The 15,176-nt window shown below is 38.6% G+C and overlaps 1 protein-coding gene across 1 annotated transcript; it reads left to right on the forward strand.

Annotated features, from left to right (window-relative positions):
* Positions 1-6,430: 6,430 nt before the first annotated feature.
* LOC149223755 (uncharacterized) lies at positions 6,431-7,306 on the forward strand. Its single transcript, XM_089383400.1, has one exon. It carries the CDS (start codon positions 6,613-6,615, stop codon positions 7,264-7,266), a length of 654 nt encoding a protein of 217 aa, XP_089239526.1. The 5' UTR covers positions 6,431-6,612; the 3' UTR covers positions 7,267-7,306.
* Positions 7,307-15,176: the final 7,870 nt, after the last annotated feature.

Here is a 15,176-nt window from a genome sequence, read left to right on the forward strand (position 1 = left end):
ATGTGCCCCCTCCATTATGGCCGCTTACATGGTCCACTAAATCTCATGCTTCATTATACACCCACACCAATAGCAGAAAACTGCTTTTAGAAAACTACTCGTAATGTGCCCCATCCCCCATAGTGGTTTGAAACTTGGGGTTGATTTATGCTAAGTGGTTTGGGTTTGGATACCCACCGCCTCACCCCCTTGTCTCTAAACATCAACCTAAGGGGGCATCCATCCTATACATACACCGTTAGTTCTAGTGCTCCCATGGATCAATGGTGATCTAACACTCTAACTTGCGCTTGTTGTTTCATTGATTTGTTTGGTGTATTTCAATGTTTTAAAACTTTTATTAAAGTGTCGAGATATTTCAATATTAACTCCCCACCACATGCATTTTAATTTCGTAGCTTTGTGAATGTGACGAGGATAACCAAGGTGCAAAATTACAATTGGAAGACTAGTGAACCCCTTTTGCCCCCCACCCACACGCCAAAAAATGTGCACCCCTGCCTCCCCTCCACACACACCCGCTACCCCCACCCAGCCCTAAAAAAAAATCATATATTGCTATGTATAATAAAAAAACCTTCCTACCCCTAACACTATGCAATGTATTGTTTTTCATTTTTGCTCTCTTTTTAACCCCCTATATGAATAGACATGTTAATATATTGTCCATCCATTCAAGTCTCCATATTGATCCATGTTGGTTTGACAACGAACTTGGTCAAACAGTTTTGTAACCGATTTAGTTTTTAGTTACGGTTAGTTTAGTTATATGTAACGGTAGCTGTTCATAGGTTATATTGAATACCATGTAATGAAATCATTATCGAATACACAGATATACATTTCAGTTTCATTTTTTTCTTGGTCTTCTCTTTCTCATTCTTGCTGTTCGTTCTTTCTTTCTCTGCTCTAAAAACAAGAAGTGGTATCAGAGCTGAGTCGAATCCTGAGACCTGGAGCTGAGTCGAATCCTGAGACCTGAAGAATCGTGCTGAGCGGCAGGTGCTGAGCGGCAGACTTCCTGAGGGCAGTGGACGCGTTGTGAGGTCCTGTGGACAGCGTTGTTGAGAGCGTGACCTGTGGACGGGCTTGAATATTGTTTCCCTGAACGGCCCTTTTTTTTTGGACGGCCCTGTGGACAGCGGCGTTGCAGCAAATCCGGGTATCGTTTTTACACAGAAATTTTGTTTCCCTGAATCTGTCGGTGTTGTGAGGCTGCACTCCGAGTATCGTTTTTACACAGAAATTTTTTTTTAAAAGAAAAAAGGGTTTTGCAGTTTTTAAAAAAAAATTAGCAGATTGCAGATTTTTAAAGATAGCAGGTTGCAGAATTATTTTTTTTTTTTTTAAAAAAGACAGCAGCAGAATTTTTTGAAGGAAGGGTTTACAGAATTATTTTTTAAAAAAAAAAGAAAAAAGACAGCAGGAGATTGAAAAAGGTTGTTCAGAAATTTTTTTTACAGCAGAGAAGAGTGTTGTTTTTTTTTACAAATACTGTAGAAGGAAAAGTTTGCAAGAGAACAAAAGATTTGAAACTTGTCTTTCTGGTTGAATTGGGGAAGTTATTAGTTTTTTTTAAAGACTGAAACCCTAGGAAGGAGGAAAATGGCCAAGATGTCGAATGCTAGATTCGAGGTGGAGAAATTCACCGGAAAGAGCAATTTTGCTCTTTGGAAACTGAAGGTCAAGGATCTGCTTGTGCAACAAGGGTTGCACAAGGCATTGGATGGGGTTACTAAGAAACCCACAACCATGACTACTACAGAGTGGGAGGACTTGGATGCCCGTGCTCTCAGTACCATCCGGCTATGTCTAGCGGATGAAGTTCTCTTCAACATCGTTGAAGAGACTACGGCGTCAGGTTTGTGGGAAAAACTTGAAAACCTTTATATGACAAAATCATTAACTAACAGAATTTATCTGAAACGACAATTATACAGTCTTCGAATGAAAGAAGGTTCAAGCGTTGCAGAACATTTGAATGTCTTTAATACACTAATTTGTCAATTAACAGATATGGAAGTAAAAATACAGGAAGAAGATAAAGCCATAACCTTGCTGTGTTCTCTGCCTGAATCATGGGATCACTTCGTAACCTCGATCAGCTTCAGCTCTGCTGATTCTTTGAAGTTTGAATCAGTCGTGGGAGCTCTTCTGTCTGAAGAGGTACGAAGGAAATCCAGCACTGATACAACTGCATCAGAAGCCATGGTTGCTAGAGGACGCTCAAAGGAAAGAGGAGACAAACCAAGAGGGTCTTCCAGGTCGAAATCGAAGGGCAAAAAGTGTAAGGCAAAATGTTGGAACTGCGGTAAAGTTGGACACTTGAGGAAGGACTGTTGGAAACGGAAGGAATCCGAAAACCTGAAGAACGAAGCGAATCAGGCTGATTCAGGTATTGTAGACGAAGTTTTATCTGCTGAAGATTTGTGTACGATAGATGAAACTTCACCTGAATGTAATGTCTCTCATAGTTTTGATAGCTGGCTGTTAGACTCTGGTGCTTCGCATCATATGTGCCCACATAGAAACTGGTTTACTTCGTATGAAAATGTAAACGGTAGTTCTGTGTTTATGGGTAACAATATGTCATGTCAGACTGTTGGGATGGGAGATATCAGGATTAAGATGTATGATAACACAGTTAGGACATTAACTAGTGTTAGACATGTGCCTGATTTGAAGAAAAATTTAATCTCTTTGGGAGTGTTGGATTCAGATGGTTATAAGTTTACAGGTCAGAATGGCGTTTTGAAAGTCTTCAAAGGTGCCCTTGTGGTTATGAAGGCAGAGAAGGTCGGGAATCTTTACAGGTTAAAAGGAAGTACTCAGGTCGGTGAAGCAGCGGTTGCGTCGGAAAAGGAAGAAGCAGGTACTCGTCTGTGGCATCAGCGTTTGGGTCATATGAGCGAGAAAGGTCTTCACATACTGATGAAACGTAAATCTCTTCCCGGTCTGAAATCCTTGAATTTAGATTTCTGTAAACATTGTGTGTATGGGAAGCAGTGTAAACAGAGATTTAAAGTTGGTAATCATAATAGTAAAGATGTTTTAGACTACATTCATTCTGATGTGTGGGGGCCTTCCCCTGTTATGTCATATGGAGGTGCTTTGTATTTTGTAACGTTCATTGATGATTATTCTCGTAAAGTTTGGGTCTATCTGCTAAAAAGGAAAGCTGATGTATTCAATGTGTTTAAACAATTTAAAGTAATGGTAGAGAAAAGAACAGGCAAATCTATTAAATGTCTAAGAACTGACAATGGCGGTGAGTTCACTTCTGTTGAATTTGAACAATACTGTAAGGATGAGGGCATTGTTAGACACAAAACTGCTGTTTATACTCCTCAGCAAAATGGTGTTGCTGAGCGTATGAATCGGACTCTTATGGAAAGAGCCAGAAGCATGATCAGCAATGCTAACTTGCAAAAGGAGTTGTGGGCAGAAGCAGTATCTACTGCTTGTTATTTGGTTAACAGATCACCTTCAGTAACAATTGAGTGTAAAATTCCTGAAGAAGTCTGGACAGGTCAGTCTTGTGACTATTCTCATTTGAGGATATTTGGTTGTGATGCTTATTCTCTTATTCCTAAAAATCAGCGTTCAAAGTTAGATCCAAAGTCGAAATGTTATGTCTTTGTTGGGTATGACTATGCAGTGAAAGGATACAGGTTGTGGGATCCTACATTGCGGAAGATAGTTATCAGTAGAGATGTAACATTTGATGAATCCTCTTTGTTAAAATCAAATGTTGAAAGAATTGAACAAGAACAGGTATCGCCGAGTCAACGAGTTCAGTTGGAGGCTAGATCTTTCGGTGACAGTCGAAAGGAAGGAGAGACTTCTGGAAACAAAGGTGTTGAAGACACAAAGGAAGCCGTTGAAGCTTCTGAACCAGAGCAAGTTTCTGAACCAGTTCAGCAACCAGTCGCTCTGAGAAGGTCTACAAGGGCGAAGAAAACTCCCAAAAGGTATGAAGATTCTGCTGCTTCATCTTTTGCTTTGGTTACTGAAGATGGGGAACCGTCTTGTTATCAGGAAGCGATAGATGATATAGATAGCGAGAAATGGAAAAAGGCTATGGAAGAAGAAATGGACTCCTTAGCCAAGAACAATACCTGGGATCTTGTAGAGCTTCCTGAAGGGAGAAGTGTTGTTGGATGTAAATGGGTCTTCAAGCTGAAACGGAAAGTTGATGGTAGTATCGAGAGGTATAAGGCGAGACTGGTAGCAAAAGGGTATTCTCAGGTTGAAGGTATAGACTTTCATGAGATTTTTTCTCCAGTTGTAAAACTTGTTTCTATACGTACTGTGTTGGCACTAATTGCGTTGCTTAATCTTGAGTTAGAACAGTTAGATGTTAAAACAGCTTTTCTACATGGTGATTTGAACGAAGAGATATATATGGAACAACCAGAAGGTTTTGTGCGAGGTCGTAGCAGAAGATTAGTTTGCAAGCTCAGGAAATCATTGTATGGTCTGAGGCAGTCTCCCAGACAATGGTACAAGAAGTTTGATTCCTTCATGGTGAGCCAGAACTTTATAAGAAGTGAGTATGATCATTGTGTGTACTTCAAAAGTTTCAATGGCATATTCATTATCTTAGCTTTGTATGTTGACGATATGCTTATTGCAAGCAAAAGCATGGAAGAGATCAACAGGTTAAAGGCTCAACTCTCTAGGGCGTTTGATATGAAGGATCTTGGAGCAGCAAAACATATCTTGGGCATGGAGATACACAGAGACAGGAAAAATGGTAAGCTTTGGTTATCACAGCAGAAGTATGTGGAGAAGGTACTTGAAAAGTTCTCTATGAATAATGTGAAACCTGTTAATGTTCCGTTAGCTTCCCATTTTAAGCTTTCTTCGGTTTTGAGTCCTAGAGATGATGAAGAAAAGCAGTATATGTCTCATGTACCATATGCAAATGCAGTAGGCAATTTAATGTATGCGATGGTATCTACAAGACCTGACATTTCACATGCAGTTGGAGTTGTCAGCAGGTTCATGGCAAATCCAGGTAAAGAACATTGGCAAGCAGTGAAATGGGTGCTTCGATATCTAAGAGGCACAAGAGATCATTGCATCATCTTTGATGGTAGTGAAGGATCAGTCTGCGGATATGTAGATGCTGACTATGCAGGTGATTTGGACAAAAGAAGATCTACTACAGGTTACGTCTTTACTCTTGCAGGTGGAGCAATTAGTTGGATGTCAAAGCTTCAAGACACGGTTGCATTGTCCACTACTGAAGCTGAATATATAGCTGCTTCAGATGCCAGTAAAGAAGCAATCTGGTTAAAGGGTTTGCTCGATGAAATCGGAAGGACGCAGGAGAAAGTGAGTGTACTTTGTGACAGTCAAAGTGCTATTCACTTGGCCACAAATCCTGCCTATCACAGCAGAACCAAGCACATTGATGTGAGATATCATTTTCTGAGACATGTGATCGATGGTGGAAAAGTAGCTCTTAAAAAGGTCCACACACGAGAAAATTGTGCAGACATATTCACAAAGCCAGTTACAGTAGAGAAGTTGCAGTGGTGTTTAGCTTCTCTTGGCTTGCAGGAAAGATGATGAATGGGAAAGTTGTTGCCAAGGTGGAGTTTGTTGGTTTGACAACGAACTTGGTCAAACAGTTTTGTAACCGATTTAGTTTTTAGTTACGGTTAGTTTAGTTATATGTAACGGTAGCTGTTCATAGGTTATATTGAATACCATGTAATGAAATCATTATCGAATACACAGATATACATTTCAGTTTCATTTTTTTCTTGGTCTTCTCTTTCTCATTCTTGCTGTTCGTTCTTTCTTTCTCTGCTCTAAAAACAAGAATCCATAACCATTCATCACACCATATAGCAATCCACACATAAGAGAATTCTAACATTAGCCATCACCTCCACTCCACCACTTCCACACAAAATAAAATCTCATTTAACATTCAAAATTGTGACAATATTCAGAAATAATGTAGATATTATATTACACAACCATATAAAAATATACACGACAAATTAATGCTTCTAACCATTAATTACTACTTCTAACATCAACTTATACAAAAACAAACAAATAAATAAAAAATAATACATACTATACCTATACCTATAAATCTAAACATATATCTAGACATTTAAATATAACTCCAAACATCATATGACACAAATAAATGAAAAATGTGCAAACCATAAACCAAAGGAAAAGAAACAACCCCAGAATTTTAAACCTATATCCACAACATTTAATATAACTCTAACGTTATATAAAGACATAAAGACGCCTAGGTACCATAAAGCTTAATGTTAATATTCTCTTTTTCTATTGTTTATGTCATTGCAAAATGCATGGACGCTGTAGAAAACAGTTATACTGTGGAAATTGTGTCCATTTTCTTTATCTCGTGGTCATTATCTTACATGGCCAAGAATGTTTGCGAGTTTGAAGGAACCACGTAAGATCACCCTCATAGAAAACCTACTGAGACCAAAAAGCTGCCATGATTCTGTTATTGGCCTTGTGTTTAATACTTGATTGATCGATCTTGAATCTTGGCCATATGATATGACAATTAGTTAACAGAAGTGGGTGAGGGCTCTGGTGACGGGCTCCATGGAATGGCATGAAGTGGGTGAGGGCTCTGATGAGGGGCTGCATGGCATGGCACCTAAAAAGGGCTCATCACAATTCAGGGGAAACTTCATTTGTTGTCTGCTAGCGATGATATTCATTGTTATAGGGGTGCTGATTCTCTTCTTGACCGTGTTGAAGGCCACCTCCCCAGCAATTACTTTAACTGGAGTGCAGGTACAAAGCCTCTACATCTCAGACTATTCAGATTTGGAGCACAGCAGAATCAATATCACCATCTCAGTGTTTGTTGCAGTCAAGAACCCAAACATTGCAACCCTCAATTACACTCACAGAAGCAATATCGAGTTGTTTTACTATGGCAACCAGATTGCATCCATGTACATACCGCAGGGGCAAATTATGAGTGGGGAAACGCAGCACTTGTCTGCAACTATTGTGGTTGGCCCATTTTCTCTCCTTCCCCGTAATTCAAATCCTAGTGATATTAACCCTCTTGAACCTGACTCCAGTATTCTTGTTGTACCAATAGGCTGCAAAATACATGTCCAAGGTCGTATAAAGATTCTGAATGCTCTTGCTCACCGTGTTCAGGCGTCCATCGTTTGTAATATCGACATTAATGGTCACAATGGTGGATCTGTTTATAGCTTTCAGTGTTCACGAGTTGGATAATATTGGTTAATGAAATGTGTTGGATTCATTTGGAATTTAGACCCAGTTTATTGCACTTACCATTTGTCTGTTTTTTAGAACGAATTTATTGCTGTGTGTCCTGTTTTATACTTCTTTATGCTGGTTTTACAGAAGAAATAGAAAGGCTAGAATTATTCAATGAAAGGCATGTATGCCATAGTTGATGACCTAAATCGCAGTTTTTGTCTTTAAAAAAACCACCGGAGAAACCATTATGAGGTAATTTAGTTAGGAAATAACTAAATTACAGTGTGTGTTTTTTTCCTAAACATCTTTTCAAAAGAATGCACTGCTTTTTAAAAATTTATGCTGATTATGAATTCTATTCTATTTAGTTTAACAGTGAATTTTCTCTTAAGAAATCACAATTTCATTATGAATTCTATGTCATAACCTTAATTAAAGAAGGGAAAAGAATTTCAGGGTCTCGTAAGTTTGAATCTGGGTTGAATGACGTTCCGTTTCGACTCTCAACTACTAGGTTATTGAATTTTCGCTTGTGAATTACATAGCATTGGGCCAACTTATAATTCGGAGTCGTCCAGGTTTGAATTGAGCCGTGACATTCAAACAGACAAAAAGGAATGCATTATTAACATTAACATTTTCTATTTTTTGTCATTACAAGTGCAGTATTTTTTTTTTTTGGATCAATAAAAGGATTTACTAGTTTTTTGCTTGATTCAATACATGTTACATAAAAGGCTCCCTCTGCAAATTTGCCAAAATGATTCTTAGGATACTGTAGCCTACATCAAATTACTTCACATGTAGACAGCTACATTTTCCTGTCTAAGAGCTAGCTTGCAACACCATTGTTTTTAGGGTTCTTTTATTTGAAGAAACTTTTGGGTTATCCTTCTTTCAAAAATTAATGCTAAAATTCCCTTCAATTTCTTCATGTGAAAGGCCCTTTGTTTCAGGCATAGCACTCGGTAAACAAAGCACAGTCACTGATATAGCACCGAAAACTAAGAATGACATGGAAGTGCTAATGGTTACATTCATACTGAAATTTGTGCCAAAATTGCATTAAAAACCCAATTTGAAGTTGCAACCAGGCCTCCACCCGTACCCTTGTACCTTAAAACGATAAATCTCTGAGTTGATTACCCAAGAAAGTGTTCCCATTCCAGGGGCAAAGGAAATAATGTCCAGGGCCAATTCAAGAATAGCCAGCCAACCATAGTAGGTTGGGCATCTTCAGTGAACCATGGTCGATATTCAACCTCGCAAACATGCCTCACTGTTGAATTTGACATTAAACAGGCTTCTGTCAACAACTGGTTCCTTCTAGATGCACAGAATCCACATTAAGCGCTGGCCTTTAGACATCTCATGCAGTGTCCCATGTTGTTGCACAATGGTAGCCTGAAAATCGTTGGTTTGCTTTCCTGTCTACCAGAGCATTTAAACCTGAAGTTATCGAAGATAACATGCGCATACCCACTCATGCTCCCACACTGGCCACCGGGCATCCACTTCACATCTCAATAATTTCATCGTTAATTGGTTGGAATCTCCTTTGTGAATAGAACGAGCTTCCAGCAGCACCCCGACAGACTAATAATGCCACTACTTGCAGAATTTGTTAACAGAATCGTCAAAACTTATACGCATGTGCTATTAATAAGATTTCCTCTCCACATTCAACATTTTCACATAATGCATCACAGCAAACACACCCACAACAAATACATATGAATTTACACCATTAAACCTTGGAATTCAAAACATCCCCTGTCCTCTTTCAATTTCATGAAGATAAGTTGATTGAATCTGACCCAAAAACTGCCATACCAGGTCTCTCAGAGGCAATTCAGTCGTTTGGACTCTTCTTGCCTGCACTGTTAAACTTGATGGGATGGATTTCATAAGGCAGTAATTACACCAAAGGGAAATGCCTGAGCCTGTGTTGTGAATATAAGAGAATAGCTGAGAGGAAGAGACCCATTGGTTTATTAGGTGTGAGGTGTGAGTTGAGATGCCCAAATATATTTGTTTGATTTATAAAACTGATCACTATTTAATGTTACATATAAATATATATAGTGTTATCTCAAGTTAGGGATACTAACTTGGACACACAATTACTTGGTTGAGAGAATATCTCAACGACACACCAATCTAAGAAACAACTAGATCTAAACAACTCCTAGATAATAGGAACAAACTCCTTTACATAGAAGGAATCACAACTGAAATAAATAGGAATTATATTTTCCAAGGGGCCCCCTTAATGACTACTTGTCTCAGGTGTGATTCATTCTGTGTGATTCATTCTGTAAAGGAGACTGTTCCTATTATCTAGGAGTTGTTTAGATCTAGTTGTTTCCTAGATTGGTGTGTGGTTGAGATATTCTCTCAACCAAGTGATTATGTGTCCAAGTTATTCTATCTTTGGACACATAATCACTTGGTTGAGAGAATATCTCAACCACACACCAATCTAGGAAAAAACTAGATCTAAACAACTCCTAGATAATAGGAATAGACTCCTTTACATAGAATGAATCACAACTAAGACAAATAGTCATTAAGGGGGCGACTTGGAAAATATAATTCCTACTTGTCTTATGTAAAGGAATTTGTTCCTATTATCTATGAGTTGTTTCCTACATTGGTGTGTGGTTGAGATATTTTCTCAACCAAGTAATTGTGTTTCCTACATTGGTGTGTGGTTGAGATATTTTCTCAACCAAGTGATTGTATGTGTCTCAAGATAGGTAGACTAATTTGGACACACAATCACTTGGTTGAGAGAATAACTCAACGAGGCACCAAGATCTAAACAACTCCTAGATAATAGGAACAAACTCCTTTACATAGAATGAATCATAACTCAAGTAGAAATTATATTTTCCAAGTTGCCCCCTTAATGACTACTTGTCTCGATCTCAATCAGCAAAATATCTACTTCTGGTCCAATTTTTGTCTCGATCTCAATCAGCAAAATATCTACTTCTGGTCCAATTTGGCAATTACACGTTGTACCTTGTTCATGGAGACATCACCAAATTGTCGACGTCCATATAAAGGAACTATCATCCACCGGAATGCCATGTTCATGCAGAGATCACCAAATTGTCGACCATCAAAATGCATGAGTACCTAACCACTACAACCGCTGGTTTAATAGAAAATCCTTCACATACATGGTTCTTCTTCGACTTGATGTTTTACACTCTAAAATTATTCCATCTCACCGTTCACCTTAATCCAAGACTCAATTAATCCCAGACATATCAAGCTGAGATAATAAGAAATCTACCTGCCATAGAATAACCGGGCACAATTTATGTGCACAATGATCTTTAGAATCAGCTCAACAACCGTTCCAAATAGCACTGATCGCTCCACACGTAGGACGTACTTCGACGCTTTCCAGCAACTCTTCCACATGATTGATCGGACTTGGAGGTGCGCTCCCCTTTCAAATCTACACACAACAGTGCACGTTCACTAAACAACGCAGCAGTGCACTCCCATTTCGAACCTACAACTACACAAGTCGGCTGGACCTTTCAGGGACAGATGGATAGACACATAACCTGCAACGCCTACAATAATCCGGTCCGACGGCTCAAACACAGCGCAGAAAATTTTCCAACAGATACTGCCCTCATGGCAAATGCCATGGCGTCTGAAGGCTACTGGCGGTATAAATGGCAGAGAATGACTTCTCAAAGCTTGGATCATCTGTTCCATTCAACCCATCTTCATAAAAAATATCTCCAGTTGAAATGACAAAATCGATGTTCAACGGTTGGGCGATCTTCGCCATCTGTGCAGCAGCTTGGGACTGATTGTATAAACCTTTTCTGCCCCAATCGCCCACCACAAGGAATTTAGCCATGATACAATTGCTGGAAACCATGGAGAACATTAAAAAGCAGCACCAGGATTAGGGTAGGGGAGATTGAAGCTCAGTCGCCATTTTCATTGGAGGAGACATTGTCAATACAGGTGTAATGGTGAGAATGTGGACATAACCTGGAAGGTTGCCTTTCAATTCCTCTACTGTGATACATGTGCCTCCAAAAGAGCGCAGAACCACTAACCAAGCCACCGCACCACGCTTCCCGTGACATCAAACTATGTGACCTCTCAAAAAAATGATTGTGGAACGACTCTGCTGCTCGCCGATTTCAACTGTCCAAAATGTCAAGAGAACCAGAGTCTTGATAAAAGAAGCACGCAACTTTTCATCACCATACTTAACACTGGCTTCTCACACACAGTATTGGCTCCTCTGGCTGCTATTAAAATGACGGACAGACCAAACGCGCCTGGCAGAAAATTTATTCACAAAGAAAACTAAACAATCACGCATACTCTTTATTTCCCTCAGCACTTCCATGTGGGAGGCCAGGGCAAGCAGGCTAGGCTTTCATACCAATTACTATATTAATTAATTAAATAATGTTATATATAAATATATAGGAAACATAATTATTTAGTTAAGAGAATATCTCAACTACATATTAATTTAGAAAATAATTAAATCTAAATAATTTTCGGATTATAAGAACAAATGTTTTTATATAAATTGTAAAAACAAATGTTTTTACATAAAATGAATTACCATTTTTTTTTATGGGAAGGCTAGTTCCTTACACAAGTATCATGGGCTTTCTTTTTTCCTTTATACATATAGGTACATATGAGTGTCAGAACCGACACATCAAATTAATACGCCATCGCCAGGACAAATATGCTGCAGCCATCCACAATGTGCAAACCATCCACTCCGACCGCCACACCATGCACTCGCATGCAAAATGAATAACCACTTACGCAAATAAAAATTATATTTTTGAATATTTAGTGGACTCAAAGCCTAATTTAAAACTGACATCCACTGTGGGTGCCTAGAATAAATCACAGCTAAAACAAATAAAAATTATATCTAATAAACTCGAACCTTAACTTGAGAACAGCATCCACGGTGCATGCATGACCACTGGGAGCTAAATCATGCCCATGCAGCGGGGTTTTTGGACATGATCTGATAGAATTACAAGTACTTGTGTATATTCTGTATTGTTATTGTTTAAATATTTGGATTATGTTTTTAATATGATTTCTGTGTATCAAATTGTCTAGGATTTTCTCATGAAAATGAATGTAGACATGAGCCGATCTGCTATTCGTGTGTTAAATAGATAATATATTTCTTTTGTTAAATTAATTTGATGTTATACATTTTATGTAAAACCCAACAATTATATTGTTTTTAAAACGGAATCCCTGTTGATGCATAGCATTTAAAAATCTGCATCTAGTTTGCGTTAACAGTTTATTTAGGCGCAGTGGAATGTCATTTCGATTGCTAGTTGGTGTCCTAATTGGATAATGAGGTGCATTTGACATATGATGAAGTGGGGCCCAGCTACCAGTTTGAAAAACATGGTGGTATACTAAGGGTAATGGAGTTGTTTTTGTGTGATTTTTGTTGTGCTCTTCGTTAATGGCTGTGTTGATCCAATGCTCCCGTGTGTTCTGTGGCATGTGCTTAAATTTAACGATGTGTTTATTTACTAACACCTGTGGGTTTTGGTGTAATGGCAATTGTGTCTCCAACAAGTGGTATCAGAGCCAAAGGTCTCGAGTTCAAAACACACCTGGCTTGCATTGAGGAGGGAGATTGTTGTGCTCCCCGTTAATGACGGTGTTGATCCAATGCTCCCGTGTGTTTTGTGGCATGTGCTTAAATCTAGCGATGTGTCTATTTACTAACACCTGCGGGTTTTGGTGTAACGGCAATCGTGTCTCCAACAATTTTTTGGACTTCACGTCTTAGAATTTGGTGGAAAAATTTGATATGAAATCTTGAATTGTGTTATTTAAATTGGTTTTTTTTACTGTATATAGATTCAGCACCCTGAAAACCCTTAGGGCACTTCCATTGTGTAGGGGTTACCCATCAAACTTATGATTTCAATAAATTCCGATTAGATTTTATAGAAATCAGACAAGAAAAATTTACCGAAAAGTTTCCAAACAACTCTTAGAGTGATACAAAATTGTTTTCATGCCAACAATTTAATAAAATATTTGAACTCCGCAAACATTTTGACTTTCTGTAATTCACTAAAGTGGAAATCTCTACACCATGGTTTCTTGTTCATCATATTTTATTGACTTGTTCATGGGAATTTGAATATTGAATCTAATATTTCATAATATCATTCCCAATTGAACTAACAGTGAGCTCTTTCATTCGTCATATTACTTGAGTTCTCGAATTTCATTTTCAAGACCGTCAGTGGATGTAGCCTTTTCAGGATGGCGATTGTCTTTGCTTCCCTTTTCTTTCTGTACAACCAATGAGGAGATTCAAGTAAAGTGAACGTCAAGAAAAGTTGTGGAATTGCAGGGAGATCTAAAATTCGAAGCATCCATATCTAAGTACCATGTGCCTTAGGCAGGGAGATCTAAAATACGAAGCATCCATATCTAAGTACCATGTGCCTTAGTGAATGCCAGGCTGATGCAGTATGACAAAAATTGCTTTTCAGGAATAAGCGACCCAATCCCACAGTGGTTCTACCAATGATCAAAATTGCAGTGATTGGTGTAGCACCCATGCGAATTGCCCCCAGCTGAAGTACAATATCGGTTTGCAGAAATATTTCTCCTTCCAAAATGGCCAATCATCCACCCAGCCATGCAATACAGCACCAATGATGGCCTCAGCAATAACCTTGTTCACATTAGATTCTGGTACACCTGTGGAATGGTCTACAAACGAAAATTTATCTTTAATACATGTGAGTGCACCAGATATTAGGAATTTCTTGCTTTACGAAAAGGTTGGTGTTTTTTTGACCAAAGGGCTCAATCCCTCCAACCCATCTAAATTATCACTTCTAATGATGTTTTCCCTTCTCTGTTAGCTAGACTCCTTGATTTGCCAATAAATCTCCCACTTGATTATACTCTATATAAAAGAGTAAAAGTTATTGTTATGAATCTGCCCTAAAGGTAGGCTTCAATCAGAGCTTGCAATCCCTACTATTCAGCTTTCCCTTTTCTAAGCCCATTTATTACGACTTGGGTAATCTCCTCCTACCTGAGGCTGCAGCAACGAAATGCCCAATGCTACTGCCTCCTTCAGAGTTCAGACCTCTCCACACGGTTTCTGCCTCTGCTATACTATTTGAATTCACTCCCAAACCCTCATAGAAATAAATTCCCACTTACCTGCTACTGGCTCTTATGACTCCACCTGCCTCTCTGAATCTCTTGGGTTTCCTTTTAATGCCCGTAGAAATTCAATTTGAACCAACCTTCTTTGGATGGTTCCCATTTGGGATTTTCCATTTCCTTGGTTTTCTTTCCACTTACCGCTTAATCAATTATCAAAAGGAGCTGCCCATGTTAATAGTTTGCATTCCTGTTGATTGACTTCATCGTCCTTAACCTGGAGCAACCCTAGAGATTGAAAGTATTTTTTAGGACTAATGTTTCAGTTTCTTTTTAGTCCCTGACAGAGTAGTGCCCCCTTGTGTGTGGGAAAAAGGTTTTAGCCTTTCAGAGTTAGTTTCCCTTCATCATCTTAAGAACTTAAGGTATGTTTAACAAACCAATTTAACCTAAGTGAACCAGAATGAGATGATTTATCTGTATGTTTTTATTTGTGATATCTCTTCAGCCATATTTCCTAACAAGTCAAGACCACGTTTCAGATTTCCACGGTCCCTGCTAGCCTCCTACCAAATCAGAGATTAAGTTTGGTTGGCACTCATTCTTAAAAATGCAAAGTGTTATCTAGTTTAACCAAATACTTATGCCTGGATTTTCTTTATTTTCTTCGACATCTTCCTTCAGACTAACGATGGAGTTCACAGTTTTCTTTAGATATATTGAGGTTAAATCTTGATTTG

Source organism: Pinus tabuliformis, chromosome Q (genome assembly GCF_031772625.1).
Source record: "Pinus tabuliformis cultivar Carrire ecotype Pingquan chromosome Q, CPIR1, whole genome shotgun sequence".
Classification (NCBI taxonomy): Eukaryota; Viridiplantae; Streptophyta; class Pinopsida; order Pinales; family Pinaceae; genus Pinus; species Pinus tabuliformis.